Source organism: Danio rerio, chromosome 1, assembly GCF_049306965.1.
Source record: "Danio rerio strain Tuebingen ecotype United States chromosome 1, GRCz12tu, whole genome shotgun sequence".
Classification (NCBI taxonomy): Eukaryota; Metazoa; Chordata; class Actinopteri; order Cypriniformes; family Danionidae; genus Danio; species Danio rerio.
Genome location: NC_133176.1, coordinates 56412501 through 56431331, shown reverse-complemented (window position 1 = coordinate 56431331; position 18831 = coordinate 56412501). Strand labels below are relative to the sequence as shown.

General features: G+C 35.5%; 1 protein-coding gene across 34 annotated transcripts in view; it reads right to left on the bottom strand.

Annotated features, from left to right (window-relative positions):
• Nucleotides 1-18831, bottom strand: part of inpp4b (inositol polyphosphate-4-phosphatase type II B) — a 405814-nt gene that overhangs the window by 155464 nt on the left and 231519 nt on the right. For all 34 annotated transcript variants that reach the window (XR_012382279.1, XR_012382281.1, XM_073906014.1 and 31 more), the window contains 2 exons: nucleotides 10632-10740; nucleotides 6154-6220 (listed from right to left, as the gene is read on the bottom strand). Coding sequence is in view for 32 of the 34 variants with exons in the window: in XM_073906014.1 (XP_073762115.1) it covers nucleotides 6154-6220; nucleotides 10632-10740 (176 nt within the window). In the remaining 2 variants the exon portion in view is untranslated. The remainder of the gene's footprint in view (nucleotides 1-6153; nucleotides 6221-10631; nucleotides 10741-18831) is intronic.

The window sequence follows — 18831 nt, the reverse complement described above, 5'->3', positions numbered from 1 at the left end:
TAAGCACAGCAATCACACTGTTCACAATCAAGCGCTGCAGAATCCACTTCATAAGCGCAAAAAACACGGATGGGAATCACAAGCATTGAACAATTCTGCTGTTGGTTCTACTCAACAGCTCCTTAATGACTCCATTACTGATTATTTCATTGCTCTGCCTCATAATTGGCCTTAAGAACACAGCAAACAGAACTGCTGAATTGAAAACAACACCACTTTTGATTACATAATTAGTGAAGTACCATTTATTCCAACCCTGGAGTAGAACATTTGGGCTGAAAATGTCAACGAATGTAGAAAAGTGAGCTGTTTATCTACCTTAAGAAGTCAAGCTAATTATGAGGAGTTGTTTTATTGATGTTACATTTTTATTATTGTGTATTATGTCCTAATAATGTCAAGATCACAGCACTGAGACTGTATCTGCAAAATGAAAACAATGCTATTTTATTACATACTTTTTATTACCATGTAACTAGCTTTACAGCAAGAAGGTTCGAGTCCCGGCTGGGCCAGTTGGCATTTCTGTGTGGAGTTTGCATGTTCTAACTGTGTTGGTGTGGGTGTCCTCCAGGTGCTCCGGTTTCCCACACAGTCCAAAGACATGCGCTATAGGGGATCGAATAAGCTAAACTGGCCAAAGTGTATGTGTGTGGATATGAGAGTGTATGGGTGTTTCCCAGTACTGGGTTGCAGCTGTAAGGACATCCGCTGCATAAAACATATCCTGGATAAGTTAGAGGTTCATTCCCTGTGGCGACCCCTGATAAATAAAAGTGACTAAGCTGAAGGAAAATGAATGAATGAATATTTCAGAAGATTTCTTTGTCCACCTCAGAAGGTCATACAACTAAAATGTCAAATTAAAGTAAATTTTGTCAACTAAAACCATTTTTTAATGTAAGTACCATTTCCTCCAGCAAAAGAAAAATAAATTAGATGTGAAAAATGCTCAGTGGAAAAACACAACAACTATTATCAGATTAGTTTCTAATTTAGGGCTTTATTATCTAGGAATAGCAGCATTTTCTGCTGCAGAGCTGCTTTTGCAACTTTAAAACAAGATTTTGATTACATAATAAGTCTTTTTCCTCCATTTAAATGCTGTTCATTCCAACCGTTTTGTTATTATAGTGGGAAATCAGGCTTGAAAAATGAACTCAGGGTTCTATTTTGTAGCATAAAACACAAGAGGAAGCTCCATTTACTAAAATAAATCACTATTTTGTCTATTTTTTTTATTAAAGTACCATTTATTACAAAAAATAAATAATTACTAAATAAAATAAAAACACAACAGAAACTAGGTATGATGAGGTTTTACAAAATTTAAAAAGTCATTAGTTGACAACTTTAAAAAAGTAAATACACCTGTTGTGTTCATTTTTTAAGTAAATAAATTATGCACATAATTATAAAAATTAAGTTAACTTAATAGTTCAAAGTTGCAACAGGTTTCATCTATTTAAATGAATCTATTTGATTGTCCCTATTCATTTAATACATTTGTAAAAACACACAAGTTATGATTATTATTTAGGAATAATTTGATGAAATTAGTGTCAATGTTAAAGAAAGAAGACTTAATATTTACTACCTAATACAATTCATGCTATTAACAAACCATTAACTAAAACTTTTAACTCAATAAACAACTAATTAGCTGCTTATTAATAGTTCTAATTATAGTAGTTGGGTTTATGTATTAGGTAGGATTATGGCTGTAAAATAAACCATCACCAGCGATCTAGCCTATACAAATCACTAGAGAACTACACATCTGCCACCGCATGAACTACAACTACCATAATGCCTTGCACCAATCAACACCCGCTAGAGCTGACAATAATCCAGACACTCACACATTTGTTGAATGTTTAAATATATATATATATATATATATATATATATATATATATATATATATATATATATATATATATATATATATATATATATATATATATATATATATATAGTGTTTTCTTCTCGGACTTTAGTACTCCTATGCACAGCACTTTGGTTTGGTTGTTTTTAAATGTGCTTTATAAATAAATATTGTATTGTATTGTATTGTATTGTATTGTTTTGTATTTATTCCAACAAAACAAACCTAGAATGCCTGAAACAATAAGACAACAAAAGCTCAAAGAAAAATCAATAAATTATTAATTATTTATAAACAAATTATTATTTATAAAAAAAATGGTTCATCATAGGATGTCAAAATATAAAAAATGCTAATGTCTAAAAAATATTAACTTCTAAGAAACCGACCTTGAATGCAACTCAAGTCACTTTGAAAAATTGCAATATAGTGACTGTAAAAATCACACAAATCAGGGTTTTATTTTCCAGTAATAAACACAAAATATCATCTAAAGAAGTTGACATGCAAAACTATGCATTAAGACGCTTCCTAGACAGACACAGGCAGCAAATGTTTGCTCAGGCCTCCTGCTTTCCTGAGAAAAGAAAAAGCACTCATGCATCTTCATCATCTCAAGAGTCTCGGAGAGATCACAAACGGATCAAACTCAGCAAAGCACAACGTCTGCCTTCAAAAAGTCAAACAACTCAATATGAAGTCATCCATTTCTCATCAGTCTCTCTGAAGACTGAATGATCAGAGCTCTGTCCACATTCATCTGACTGCACTTCCACAAACGCCTCATTCCGCATTTCCTCTAAAGAGCTCCAGAAGACACGTCATGTTGATCTATAAATCAAATATAGCACTTTCAAAGAGTTTCCAGAACTAGAATTGAGCGCTAACACACTCCTACAGGACATTACATCATAGTGTATGTATATATCAGTCTGAGAATCAGTCATGAGAATGAAGTTAGGCTGGTTAACATGATCCAGTGTCTGGGAGATGAATGCAAAAAGCATCTTCAATGGCATACATGCATTGTGGCTTATGGTAATAGTGAATTGAGATGGAAATACTCATATTTTATTCTACTCTTCAAAGGTTGAATTGAGACGTCACGTTTACCCTTAAAAAACATTTTTTTTACTGTTACTGGAAGTCTTGTGATTAAAGTTGCATTTATTTTTTTACAAGCCCAAACGTCTGGGGCTGGGGTTGAAACTAGGCATGAGATGATAACCGTTTTCAAGGTATACCGCGGATTGGAAAAGTCAAGGTTTTAAAACAGTCATCGCTTTCTGCTATACCGTTCCCAAGGTATGTGTAAGATTTTTTCATTCATTTTGTCCCAGCTTTTTAGGATAACAGTATCACCAGCAGAAAAAACAATCCAAAGATACTTTTTTTAAAAATGTAAATAAATCTCTGTTTTAGAAACTAATGAAGACAGCAGAAGTCAATGATTGATTTTCATTATTACTGCTCCAAAATATTTTGAATGATTATAAAAATGAAATATATTGTGTTCAATGAGGAAAAATCTTTTCGTTTTTTCAGGTTATCCGCGGGATCTTAAAATGTCTTATATTTCAAAATCTAAATTTAAGGCCCTTAAAAAAATCACTGAAATATGCTGTTGAGGATCTTAAATACTTTTAAACAGTTCATAATTGTCACTAATTGTCCATGTAAAGCTATAGCCAATCAGTAGATCTAACAAATCCATCTAAAAAAACGTTTAACAAAATTAACATTTATAACTATTTGCTAACTATTTAGGAATATGGTTTAATTGTCTTTCTGAAATCCTTTCAATAACATTTGTTTAAAAGTTCTCCAAGTTTTTAAATTTAAGTTGTGCATAAATGTTGTTTATTATAGCTTTTAAAACTTTGAGACATTCTGACTGTCTTTAATATTGTTTATGCTACATTGCATTTGTGAAAATTATTCTATTTTGGTTTGATTTTCAGACGACTTTTAGATTGGTATCTCATTGTGAGTTTCTATTAAATAAATTACACCAAAAAATACAGTTTTTTTTTTTAGCATTTTAAAATAATCTAGAAGTTTAAGGTGTAGTTACCCTCAAAATAAATATTAACCTTGATTTAAACCTCAGAATTCAGAAAATATTTTATTGAACATTAGGGAACAAAGTTACATTTATTAAATGTAATTTGTGTTGTGCATAAATTTTGTTTAATATAGCTTTTAAAAATTGTCTTTTTTAAAAAGAAAGATTGTGCTAATAAAATATATGTATTAAACTAGAGTTTGCTTGTTTTGACACTATTTAAAATATGTGGCAAAGAAATAACTGAATTTTAGTTTTAATTGTGCAAGTTAAAAAAATCCTACGGTTATTACAGAAAATTATTAGCGTTTTGCCCTGTGATCGTCTGTAATTTCATTGATAATGGTCTTTAAAAGTTTTACATTTGACATGATGAAACCTGCAGAAACCCTGTTTCTACCCAGACATTTAAAAAGAATATATATTAAGAGCAGCAATCACAATACTGTGAAACCGTGATATTTTTATCCAAGGTTATCACACTGTCAGAACCCTTATAACGGCCTATGCCTAGTTGGAAACATAACTTAAAGAAAAGAAAGAAGGAAATAAACAAACAAACAAACAAACAAACGGTAACAAGTTGGAATTGAATGATTTTTCTGTTCTTTTATTGAGAGAAATTCAGTAAATGGTTTGTATTAACAGAAAAAAAGGAAAACAAGCGCAAAGATAGCTTCAGGTGTGATTCCAAATAATAAATATAGCTGCAAGCAGCAACTACTGGGGCCAAGCAGTCCAGCGGCCACATCATAAACAAGCACAGCAACAAGCTGCAGAGTAACCGGGAAATTCTATAACTTTTAGGCAGCATGGTCTGATCCAAATTTGGTGGTAATTGGGCTAAAAATCTATTCAGCTAGCCATTTGGCATTTCTGTGTAGAGTTTGCATGTTCTCCCCGTGTTGGCATAGGTTTCCTCTGGGTGCTCTGGTTTCACCCACAGTCCAAAGACAACTAAATTGGACATAGTGTATGAGTGTGGTATGAATGTGAGAGTTTATGGGTGCTTCCCAGTAGTAAGTTGTGACTGGAAGGGCACTCGCTGCGTAAAACAGAATAGTTGGCTGTTAATTCCGCTGTGGCGGCCCTTGATAAATAAGGGGCTAAGCCAAAGGAAAATAAATGAATGATTGAAATGATGCCTTTACTGTCAGATTCATTTCTTTAAGAATTTTTAAATTGCACAAAACAAAACAGGACCAAAAAATAGAAACACTTGAAACAAATCACTAAAATATATTATACATCATACATTTTTAAGCCTTGCCAACTAAATGTAAGCCTGTTAACAAATAATTTATGCCTTAAATGGCCCTTAGATGAAATATTGCCTTTTTAATGGCTTTCAATGGGGACATTTTTGTCCTGAAGGTCCTGTGAGGAGCTCTTTTTTATACCTAGTGTAAAATAGATTTATTAATGGAAATAAGGATGGCATATTAAAATATCAGTAAGAAAAGAAACCTTAGCTAAAAATGTATGCTGCTTATATTAACACAGCCAAAATGACCACAAATAAATAAAAGAAAGATGTAAAAATGTTTTTTTTTCCAAGAGATGGGTTGCAGCTGGAAGAGCATCCGCTGCGTAAAAAGGTGCTGGATAAGTTGGCGGTTCATTCCGCTGTGGCGACCCCGGATTAATAAAGGGACTAAGCCGACAAGAAAATAAATGAATATAAAAATGTTGTCAAAAAGCAACAAGTGTTAAAAAAATAATGATAAACAAAATTCTATTAATGTACAAACTTGATTTTTGAATGGTTAAAAAATATATATACGTAAATATGTATAAACATGTCACATTTATGCCTTGTATATGTGAAATACACACATGCAATTAATGTGATTTGCAAATATCGATATATCAGATGTCTATATAGATATAGATGTTTATCTACTTCCAGTTTTTATAAGCTCCTAATACGAGGGTTTATTGTTAAAAGTAACAGCTTAAGCAAAGGGTTGCGATTATGTGCATTTTGATCGATCGCATTGGAAATGTTGCATAGATTGGTCACATGATATTTGCACATGAGATGCTTCAGAACAAACTGTCAGTCTCAAAATTACACTTTTAAACATTTTTAAATGTGAAAAGTTAAATGTGAATATTAATGTAGGTTTTTTTCATGTGTCACAACTTATTCTCCGCATAAAACCTAACCTAAAGAAATATAATGTATTCTTGCACTCACCAGTGTTCATTATTGGTCCGTTCTCTTTATCATTAATGCCATGTGACGACTCGTACACCAGCGTGCACTGTGGGGAAAAACAAACACACAAGATATGTTTGAGATACATATTTCTTCATTTTATGTTTACCTTTAATATACAAACAGACAATATGTGTTTAGCGAGTCTTTTCTGAAATGATGTGCTATTTATTAAATCAAGCTTCTTTTCAGCATTTCTAACAGTTCTTCTTTAGATTTAGCATGTTCTAACTATCTTTTCCTCTCCAGGAGAATCTCATACTGCCTACACATACTCTATATAATATTTAGGTCTGGACTCTGTGGAGGCCAGTCTTTGTTTTATCAGCTGTTTTTCTCTCCAAATATGATTTCATTACATTAGCAGTGTGTTTGTGATCATTATCATGCTGAAAAACAAAACTTTCTAATAAGAATTACATATTTAAAACCTGCCTGTAATTTTCAGCATTCAGGCAATATTGGCAACAGCTCTGGCAGAAATGCAGATCAAACCAAAACAGAATCTCCAGTATTTTTCATTCATTCTTTCATCTTTCTTTTATTTGTCTGAAACAATTAGACCCCAAAAAATATAACTATATAATATAACCCAAAAAATATAACTAACTGTATTTTCTAGTTGTATTTTAATAAAGCGAATAAGAAACAATATATAATGTCATTATAACCTTGCCAAAACAGCAAATGAGACTTTTGCACAGCACTGTATGTATACACTCACCGGCCACTTTATTAGGTACACCTTTCCAACTGCTTGATAACTCAAATTTCCAATCAGTCAATCACATGGCAGCAACTCAGTGCATTAAGGCATGTAGACATGGTCGAGACGATGCAACATTTGAATGACAGAGTCAGAACTTGGAGTCAACAACATGAAAACATGGATCCATCCTGCCTTGTATCGATGGTTTAGGCTGCTGCTGGTGGTGTAATGATGTATGGGATTTCTCTTGGCACACTTTGGGTCCAATAGTACCAATTGAGCATCGTGTCAACGCCACAGCTAACCTGAGTATTGTTGCTGACCATGTCCATCCCTTTATGACCACAGTGTACACATCTTCTGAAGGCTACTTCCAGCAGGATAGCATGTCATGTCATAAAGCGCAAATCAGCTCTGACTGGTTTTTTTGAACCTGACAATAAGTTCACTGTACTCAGATGGCCTCCACAGTCACCAGAACTCAATCCAATGGAACACCTTTGGGATGTGGTGGAATGGGAGATTCACATCATGGATAAGCAGCCAATAAAATCTGCAGCTACTGCGTGATGTTATCAGGTCAATATGGACCAAAATCACAAAGGAATATTTCCAGTACCTTGTTGAATCTATGCCATGAAGGATTAAGGCAGTTCTGAAGGAAAAAGGGTGTCCAACCCGGTGCTAGTATGGTGTACCTAATAAAGTGGCCGGTGAGTATATATATATATATATATATATATATATATATATATATATATATATATATATATATATATATATATATATATATATATATATATATATATTCATACTGCACAGCATTAACTGTAAATGGTGTGAGTGTGTTAAGCAGATTGAACAGTGAGGATCCGTCACCTGCACTGCTGTTCAGATAATACAGAACTCTCAGAGAACACACAAACAGCACCCGCGGCGCTCTCGGCCTAATCACTTGAAATGCAAACTGCGCATCAGGCTTTAGCGCGATGACGGATGAGTCTTCACGTCTCATTAGGTCTCATGACCTTGGATGTTTCCAGTCAGTTCTTGGCACACGGCTCAGAAAGCCGACAAGAGAGCGGCAGCGGCGATCTGAACACTGCTGTTGTGTGGTGGATCCGGCTCAAACACACGTCAGGACGAGCCACAATCCAGAACACAGTGAATCACTTCTGAAGACTCAGATTAAACACAACCACAGCGGAACCCAGCCAACAAACACACACACACACACACACACATACATATTTATATATCTCTGTCTGTATCTGTCTGTATGTCTACATATTTGTCTGTCTGTCTATGTCTCTGTCAATTTCTGTCTCTATATATCCATCTGTCTATATATCTGTATCTATAGATATGTCTCTTTATGTCTGTCTGTCTTTCTGTCTGTCTGTCTTTCTGTCTGTCTGTCTGTCTGTCTGTCTATATATAGGTCTCTCTGTCGATATATACATATGTCTGTCTATATATTTGTCTGTCTCTTGGTATCTGTCTATATATATCTATCTGTCTATATATTTGTTTCTGTCTATATATCTGTCTCTTTCTACATCTGTCCGTCTCAATATCTGTTTCTATATATCTGTCTATAAATATGTATCTCTGTCTATATATCTGTCTCTGTCTGTATGTCTCTCTATATATCTGTCTGTCTGTCTGTCTACATATTTGTCTGTCTGTGTATACTTCTGTCTGTCTATTTATCTGTCTCTCTGTCTATATATGTCTGTCAGCCTTTATATCTGTGTGTCTGTCTGTCTGTCTGTCTATATATATATATATATGTCTGTAAGTCTGTTTGTCTATACATCTGTCTGTCTATATACTTGTCTTTCAGTCTAATAGTATATTGTATAAAAACCTTTATTAAGTTAGAAAACGGCGATGACATGAATTGTATGCCTTTCTTTCTCCCTCTCCGCATTCAAACATACATCTTGTGCTGAATTCAGTAGCTGAATGGTAATTTATGAGGCATTCGCTATTTAAATCCCAATGGTGCGCATCTAAATACCCTCCATTTCCTCAATCATGTCCAACATCCATCTCCAGAACCTCTATAATTCTCACAGCCGTCTGCTTTTCTTCACTATATTCTGTCTGTCTGTTTCATGCTGATTAATGAAGGTTTAGAGGACGTAAATGCTCTGTCAGCACAGTAATGTCTAAATATACAGCTTTAAAAGTGCCCAACAGGTTTGGAAGGTGTAATTAATATTAGTTTCACAACAGTACATTTTTTTAACATAGTGATACCATTCTTCAGGAAGTGACATCAGGGACAATATACAAAGATAAAATGAATCAGTTATAAGAAATGAGTTATTAAAACTAATATGTTTAGAAATGTCTTAAAAAAATATTCTCTCCGTTAAACAGAAATTGGTAAAAAAATAATCCAGGATGGCTAATAATTCTGACTTCAACTGTATACTATACATGCACTAGGGCTGTGCAATTAATCGAAAATCCGATTTCGATTATGGCTTCTAAAGATTATGAAAAACCATTAATCGAGATACACGATTATTGCATCATATACCAAAAGCGCGAAAGACCGCGTGCTTATGTGTGTGTGCAACACGCGCACACGGATAAGCACGCGGTCAGCATTCGGTCTCATTCGCACACTGAGACGAGCAGAGGAGCGCAGACATCTAAAGTAATCTCAACATGAGCGCTTAAATGGTCAAATAGGTGTCAAAACGAGGTGATTAGTGATTATTCATATTAACCCTCATTTTCGTAATAAACAAACGAGTTGAGAATCAAAAGACGTGAAAGAGAAACCATTAAAGTGACCGTGCGAAATGCTGCCGCCTGTTTTATCATTAATCAAACGACGAGAACATCCCTTACTGCTCAGACTGAAGGATTTTTGTAGCTAAAGTGTTTTTCTTAGGGTAATATGCTTAAATCACAGTTTGTTTTATATTTTTATTCTATTGTATTTATTTCTCCTCCTTTGCAGGGTGAAAAATAACTGTATATATATATATATATATATATATATATATATATATATATATATATATATATATATATATATATATATATATATATATATATATATATATACAGTTGAAGTCAGAATTATTAGCCCTCCAGAATATTAGCAACCCTTTACCTCCAATTTCTGTTTAATGGAAAGAAGTTTTTTTTTTTTTAAACTTATTTCTGAACACAATAGTTTTGATATATCATGTCTAATTACTGATTTGTTTTATCTTTGCTATGATGACAGCACATAACATTTTACTAGATGTTTTTCAAAATACAAGCATTTAGATTAAAGTGCAATTCAAAGGCTTAATTAGAGTAATTAGACAAGTCATTGTATAAGTAGTTTCTTCTGCAGACAATCAAAAATATATATTGCTTAAGGGGGCTAATAATATTGACCTTAAAATGGGTTTTAAAATAATTAAATCTGCTTTTATTCTAGCTAAAATAAAACAAATAAGACTTTCTCCAGAAGAAAAAAAAATATTAAAGGAAATACTGTTAAAAAATTCCTTGCTCTGTTTAACATAATTTGGGAAATAGTTATTTAAAAAAACAAAATTCTCAGGAGCGCTAATGATTTTGACTTCAACTGATAATCGTTTAGAATAATCGTGATTACAATTATGACCAAAATAATCGTGATTATGATTTTTTTCCAAAATCGAGCAGCCCTAATATGCACACTGTTTTGAAAGCAGCTGGTTTTACGGACTGCCTCTTCAACACATCTCACCTTCTGGTGCATGTCGGCTGTAATGTGATCCACCTCTCCATCCTCAATCTCCCCCATCTTCATCCGGCTCACCAGAACTGTGCCCACTGTGACAGAATCATCTGCTGTCCTGAAACACACATGCACACACACAGATGAGCATCAGACTCTGCAAGAGTTGTTCAATCGTCCAGTCCAGAGCTCATCCTGACTGAAAGGCAGAAAACTCCCAAACTCCTCCAGAATGATCTGACAGACAGAGAAGCTCATCCAGAAAATGAGCACTTTAATCATTACAGCTACAAGTGCATTTACAGATCTGATCAGAAGTGGCTTATATGAAAGGCAAAGGCCCTAGATTACCCTTATTTTACCGAAAAAATACATGGAGAAACTTTTTCACATGACTGCAAGTGTCTAATTTCTCGATGTAAAAAGTCATGTAAAGACTAGGGTTTCTAAAACCTGCGGTTGCTCTCCTGCAGATCTGTTTGCAGATTGATTAGGAAAGATTTCTTGTTTTCTCAGTAGTAACCGGCCACAGGTCTGGCATGATCAAACCGCGGCCCAGCTGCGACTGTCCGTGAGCCAGCAGACTGAAATCGGAGCTTATGATTGACCTCGAATTAACTTTGAAGCTCGACTGAGTCACGGAGGAGAGGAAAAAGACATCCAGTCGGCCTGTGCAGGCGCATTGGCAAATTACCCATCCATGAACATGACCTAGACAAATCTAATTGGCCCCGGGTCTCTTTATGACAACAGTAAATCACGCGGCGTTGTTATAAGAAGAGCTAGCGGCGTATGCTAATAGATCTGAATGAGACGCCGTTAGCGAGTCATTTTACTTCTGTAATGTGACACATTTCTGAGTGAAACAGGATGGTTAATGATTGAAGGAAACGTTGGGAGTTTATATCCATCGGGGATTAATTGGAGAGCGACAAGTAGTCATTATATTGCAGAAAGAGAGCTTGATGGTTGGAGAGGTTAATAAAGTATGGGGATTTCTTGATGCTAGTCGTTTCAGAGAAAGAGAGAGAGACGATTGGGACTATTTTTCACTAGTCTTTTATTTTTAACTCAAAGTCAGTGGCAAGAACATCTTTTTTTGAAGTTTACGCATTTATATATGTCACACGCTGATAAGACGCGTCTTCCACCTGCTGTGAATTTATACGTCGAGCAAATATTAGATGCACGTAGGCTTGGCGGAAACTATATTAACACACTCACACGCATTATCCCGTTCATATGTTTGCAGTCAGTATTTATTTTAAGGAAATGCACATTTTAATTTAGCACAAATGCTTTCAGTTCAGCAAAAGCAACAGCCACATTGGTGATAACATGTATCTTTTCCATGTTAAAAAGAGTTTTGGTTCTAATCATCTGCAAGCACAAAAATCAGAAAAGCGTTCTATATCTGTGAAATCGCATCAGAACAACAGCATAAACTACTATGACAATGATCACCTCTGATGATGATTCACTCTTGATGATGATTTCTCTTCAATGTGAGTTTGCACACCATTTTATGTGACATTTATTGTCATACAACTGACAGCAGCAGCAGATAGTTCACCTCTGATCTTGAACATAAAATAACTAGCAGACACTTTGAAAATGAAAGTTAGAACTGTGATTCGGTGTAACAACTTTTTTTTTTGGTTGTGGTTGGTTTGAAACTAACAAAAAACTTAAGATCTCAGTTAAGACCTTATTAAAGAAGTAGACAATATTAAGAAATCTAACACAAACACTTAGGATCTCAGTCCAAAAAAAAATTGTAAATGAAAATGCTAATATAGCAGGTGGCGCCAAAGTTCATTCATTCATTTCCCTTCAGCTTAGTCCCTTATTTATCAGGGGTCGCCACAGTGGAATGAACTGCCAAGTTATCCACTATATGTTCTACACAGCGGATGCCTTTCCAACCACAACCCAGTACTGGTAAACACCCATGCTTTCTCGCACTTATACACTACGGCCAATTTGGTTCGGAAAATTTCTATTGTATTTATTTCTACCATTGTAGGCCCCACAGGGCAACACGGTGGCTCAGTGGTTAGCACTGTCACCTACACAGCAAGAAGGTCACTGGTTTGAGTTCTGGCTGGGCCATTTGGCATTTCTGTGTCGAGTTTGCATGTTCTCCCTGTGTTGGCGGGGATTTACTCCTGGTGCTCCTGTTTTCTAAGTCACCCCACAGGTAAATTGGATGAACTAAAATTGGCCGCAGTGTATGAGTGTGTTTGTTTATGAGTGTGAATGGGTGTTTCCCAGTACTGGCTTGCGGCTGGAAGGGTATCCCCTGCGTAAAACATGACGGAATAGTTGGCGTTTCATTCCGCTATGGCGACCCCTGATAATCATGCACTAAGCCGAAGGAAAATGAATGAATGAATGATTGAAACAGTTCTGCTGTGTTTTAAACTATTCATATATCCAGCAATGCTGTGTGCAAAATATAAGTGAATAATAACAGTTATTAGTCATCAGACTGCTGTATAAAATCAATATGATGCAATCTCTTGGTGTTTATGAACTCCCCAGAAACGAGTCAAGCCATCGCTTCATGTTTTAATGACATTTCTGATTTAGTAATGAAGGCTTGGTCATCTTTTTTTTCGTCAGCTTCACACACATATCATGCAGCGGCGTCCTGCGGAGTGTAAAAAGGCCAAAAGAAAGAGCAGCAGTGCAGAGGATCATAAATCTTCTCACATACAGCATCGCAGACTCGTGATTTATGATGCCTTTAAACTCACAGCTGAATCTGACACTATTTCCCACCGCGACTCGCAGCGCAGTCAATTACGAGCGGCAGAATTAATATTTCTCTCTCAGAAATACACACGCGGCTTTATTTGGAGGCGAGGGCGTCTCAAGGACACGGAGGCGATCTGAGTCAACATGTTGAAGGACTGAAACAGGCTGATTCTGGAGATGATATTGTTGAGGGAGGTTGGTAAAGAAGCTAAATGAAAAGACATACTTTAGTGGAGCCTTCACTACTTCAGTATGTCAACACCGAGGGTCTGTGTCAAGAAAAGGGTCTACAATAGCTGGAGAGAGATCTGCTGGAGCTTACATTCACTTCAGATTCATTCTGCTGAGTTTTGCTTAAGAGTTTCAGTTTATTTTTGGCTGACTGCCTTCAAAATAAAAAAAAATTAACCCTATAAGTCCCGAGTTATCAAAACATAGGTTGAAAATTCTACTTTTTTGGAAATGAGATGCTAATTAAACCATGTAGCAAACAAACTAATTTTTGCCATATACATTTTGAGATACACATTTGATACACCAGGTGTTTGTGCAACTTTAAAAAGTTAATTTTAATGACAAAAAAATATTTTGCCCTTGAAATTTTGACAACAGAAAACATTTTAGGCAGTTTTTCCACTTTGTTTTTATCTGTTACCTTTTATCAAATCATATTTAACAGGTTTTTAAACAAAGTTTTGATCGGGTTGATATTATATCGGTCTTAGAAACCTGTGTATCAAATATGATACGTGCGGCTCTATAGGGTTAATAATCATAACATGAAATAAAATAGAGGGGAGCACGGTGGCTCAGAGATCTGTGGGCTAACCACTGAGCCAACATGTCGCCAATATTTAAATAAAATAAAATAAAATAAAATAAAATAAAATTAAATTAATTAAAATTAAATTAAATCTTTTTTTCGGCTTAGTCTCTTTACTAATCTGGGCTTGCCACAGCAGAATGAACCCACAACTTATCCAGCAAATGTTTTATGCAGCCCTTCCAGCTGCAACCCATAACTGGGAAACATCCATACACACTCATTCAGACACATACACTATTCAGTTCACCAATAGCGCATGTGTTTGGACTGTGGAGGAAACTGGAGCACCCAAAGAAATCCCACGCCAACACAAGGAAAACATGCAAACTCCACACAGAAAAGCCAACTGACCCAGCACCAGCGACCAGCGCACCAGCGACCTTCTTGCTGTCAGGCGATCGTGCTACCCACTGCGTCTTCGTAACACCCATTAAATTAAATATAATATTTAAAGTTAAATAATATAATATTATTAATAAAGTTAAATAATATCTATAATAGTTAACATCAATCTGTTTTTAGTTTTAAATCCCACCCTGCCATGTTTTTGATGTGTAATTTTTTCCCTAATAATTACCCTCCCAACACACACACACACAAAAACACAAAAACACAAAAACACACACACACACACACACACACACACACAAACACACACACACACACACACACACACACACACAACACACACACACACACAAACACACACACAAACACACACACACACACACACACACACACACACACACACACACAGACTGACCTATTTGTCAATTAGCCTTTTTGAAAGATCGCCACCTTTCCTGAATGAGGCGTGGAGTGTGTTTGAGGCGCTTATAAAGGCCGGCGTTTTTTGTGGACACGAGCTTCATAATGTGACCTCGTTTGAGGCTGAGGTATACCAGCCTGACGAATGACCTTTCAGAGCACACAGCGGCATCCATCATACTGAATCACAGATAAATACACAGCAGCGCTTCTCTATGAGCTCAATTAAAGCCAGACACTGCGGGCACAAACACTGATTTTCATGCACCATAGTGCTTTTTAATTCAATGTAAAAAACAAACATCCAAAATCACTTTTAAAGGGCTACAGACGAGCTTTGAAATATGCACTTTTTAATTGGATGTTTGATGTAATTTTAACTGAAACATGAAGAGGAGCGGGACATATAGTACTTTGAAAGAAAGTTTCACTTCTTTCAGTGCCCACTCTCTTGCTTTTATTGTACAGTCAAAATTATTAGCCCTTCTGTTTTTATCTTTTATTTCTGTTATTATTATTATTATTTCTGTTTAACGGAGAGAAGATTTTTTTATTTATTTATTTATTTTAAAGATTTATTTTTGGCCTTTATTATTAGATAGGACAGTATTGAGACAGGAAGCGAAGTGGGAGAGAGATAGAGGGGTTAGGGAAATGTCGTCGAGCCGGGATTCGAACTCGTGATGCTCTGATGTGCTTTTGGACCATATGTCGGCGCGCTAACCACAAGGCTATTGTGCCGACGGAGAGAAAATTAACACATTTCTAAACATAATAGTTTTAATAACTCATTTTTAATAACTGATTTATTTTATCTTTGCCATGATGACAGTAAACAATATTTTACTTTATCTTTCAAGACACTTCTATACAGCTTAAAGTGGCATTTAATGGCTTAACTAGGTTAATTAGGTAAGCTAGGCAGGTTAGGGTAACTAGGCAAGTTATTGTATAATGAAAGTTTGTTCTGTAGACTATTGGGAAAAAAAATGCTTTGAGGGGCTAATAATTTTGTCCTTAAAATGGTTTTTAAAAAATGTAAAACTGCTTTTATTCTAGCCGAAAGAAAACAAATAAGACTTTCTCCAGAAGAAAAAATATTATCAGACATACTGTGAAAATTTCCTTGCTCTGTTAAACATCATTTGGGAAATATTGAAAAAAGGAAAAACATTCAAAGGGGATAATAATTCTGACTTCAACTGTATTTATTCGTTATTGTAAATGGAAAAGGTGCATTCACACAAAAAGAAACATTGTTAAAAGCTTTGTTTACAAATGTTTTTGATGTTTTGTATTTACTGAAAATAAATTGATGCATTTTGGATATACAGTAACAAAATGCCTTTAAATAGTTAATATAAGGAACGCATTTGACACTGTAAAGGTACAAAGTGTCTTGTTACTGTAGCGGTACCTTCATGGATCAGATTTGTACCTTTGATGAAGTACAATACTGTATCTGCAGGTTTTAAAAACCAAAGGGGCATTTTGGTTTTTCATGGCACATATTAAGTCCTTAAAGGTACAAACTGCAACGGTTTTGTACCTGTTTTGGTTCAACATTGTACCTTTTGTTTGAGAGTGTAGAGAAAGTCTTATTTGCTTTAAGCTCAATAATATTATTCTCCTCAGGCAATATTTGTTTTCCGATTATCTACAGAACAAACCACTGTTTTACAATGACTTGCCTAATGCACCTAGTTAAGCCTTTAAATGTTAAGCTGAATACTAGCATCTTGAAAAATATTCAGTCCAATATTATGTGCTGTCATCATGGCAAAGACAAAAGAAATCTTTTATTACAAATGAGTAGGCCCACACAAAATCTGCACCCGCAGATTTTTATCCCATCATTAATTCTGTTTATTTACTTAAGTAAATGTGCATAAATTTATATTTATTCAGTTTTTAAATTAATTACAGTAATATTATTGACTAATGTGAAAATGTTCATCTGATTTATGTACAATGCAGTTTGTACAGTAATATTTTCTGTCTGTTAGCAGATATATTATATGAGAGACTTGCTTTGTTTACCAAATAAAGTGAATCTAACTGGATTTGCATTTTATACATTAAAGGGCACCTATGGTAAAAAATCTACTTTTCAAGCTGTTTGGACAGATCTGTGTGTTGGTATAGTGTATAGACCGTCATACTGGGGTGATATGAACACACCCAGTCCTTTTTTTTTCAATTTAACTACAAAAAAAAAGGGTCGGCCAATTGGAGCTGTTTTCAAATCTATCGCACCATTACGTAGGTGTGCGTTTCCCCCGCCCATCGAATTGATTGACAGCTGCGCGCATTAACATGTTCCGGTAGTCGCGTTTATATGTCTACAAGACCAGGCAGACATACGCAAAGCAACCGGGAATAAAAGCTCTGTTCTGTTCACTAGGACCAGCAATCATCATCAAATGTGATTAAGAGTGAGTTTCACATGTTTAAAGTGTTTTAAAACAGAGTATGTGTGTAATTAATTACAGCGTTTTACTTCAGCTTTACTTCATCAGCACAGCCGCGTGTCAGAACAATTATAAAAGAAGACGCTTCAATCCCGGTTTGTGGAAGTTAAATCAGGTTTATTTTGTACATTAGAATAACAGATATCCACACAGTACTTGTGGTTAGCCTTAACTAAGCTAAGCGCGCTCTGTCTGTCTGCCTGCCTACGTGCGTGCGTGTGTGTGTCATCTGCGGTGTGTGTGTGTGTGTGTGTGTGTGTTAACTTTGTAACGATATTGTGTGTGACTCATCAATGCAACTTCACAATACTGATTAGTAAAGTTTAGTTCTTACTGTAGTATCTCACAAATGCTACGTGAGACCTTCTTCCTTTAAGTCTGTCTGTTGTCTGACGCAGCTGAGGGAGGAGGAGTAATAGTGGGCGGGAAAGACTAGTCTTAAAGGCGCAGTACGACAAAACCACCCCCTGCTGGAAATCATATAAAACAGCATCTTGTAAAAGGTATAATGAAAAATCTGATGGGTATTTTGATCTGAAACTTTATATACACATTCTAGAGACGCAAAAGACTTATATTAAATCTGAAAAAATGGGTAACCTAGGTGCCCTTTAAATAAAAGTTATAAAGAAATTATTATTTTAATTAACATATTAAGGTTTTAGTTATAATTAAATAATTCTGCAGAAATCTGCAGATTTTTACCAAAATTCTCTGCAGAAATAACAAAAAATGTCCATCTGACCGTACAAATGAGTTATTAAAATTATTATGTTTCAGACACATACACTAAAAAATCGTATTTTGGTTAAACAGAAATCGGTGAAACTACCACTGCATATGTGCCACTGCAAAAATCAGAAAAGTGGGCCAGTTGCTCATATTCAGGGATAACTGTTGCGTGTGGCGTCTCTTCAGAAAAGACTGGAAGTGCTCCAACTCTAGCATCTGTTGGCTGGATCTCTCTGTTCAGAAGCTCAGCGATTGAGACGGCACTTTCTGCTGAGTCAACAGACGGGAGAAAACGACTCCTTCGTTTTACAAGCAAACGACTCTCAATCATTTGAGCGTCACAATTGTGCCAGCATTACTCATACAGACGATCATAAAGCTGGCCGGCTATATTTAGCACCGTCCGGCTTTTTATGTAGGTCAGAAGTGGCAGGGCTTCTCCGCAGGTGGTGCGAGACGCAGCTCATCACGGCTGAAACTGGGAGAAATAAAGGCAGAGCGACACACAGACGGACACACTGCTGCTGCGTTTCATCCTGAACACAAGCTGGATGTGGCAGCGCACAATTAATGAGCCTGGAGTTCTTCAGAGATCAGCGGACCACTTCAATGCAGTTATTTCAATAAGGTCACACAAAAAACTAAACTAACA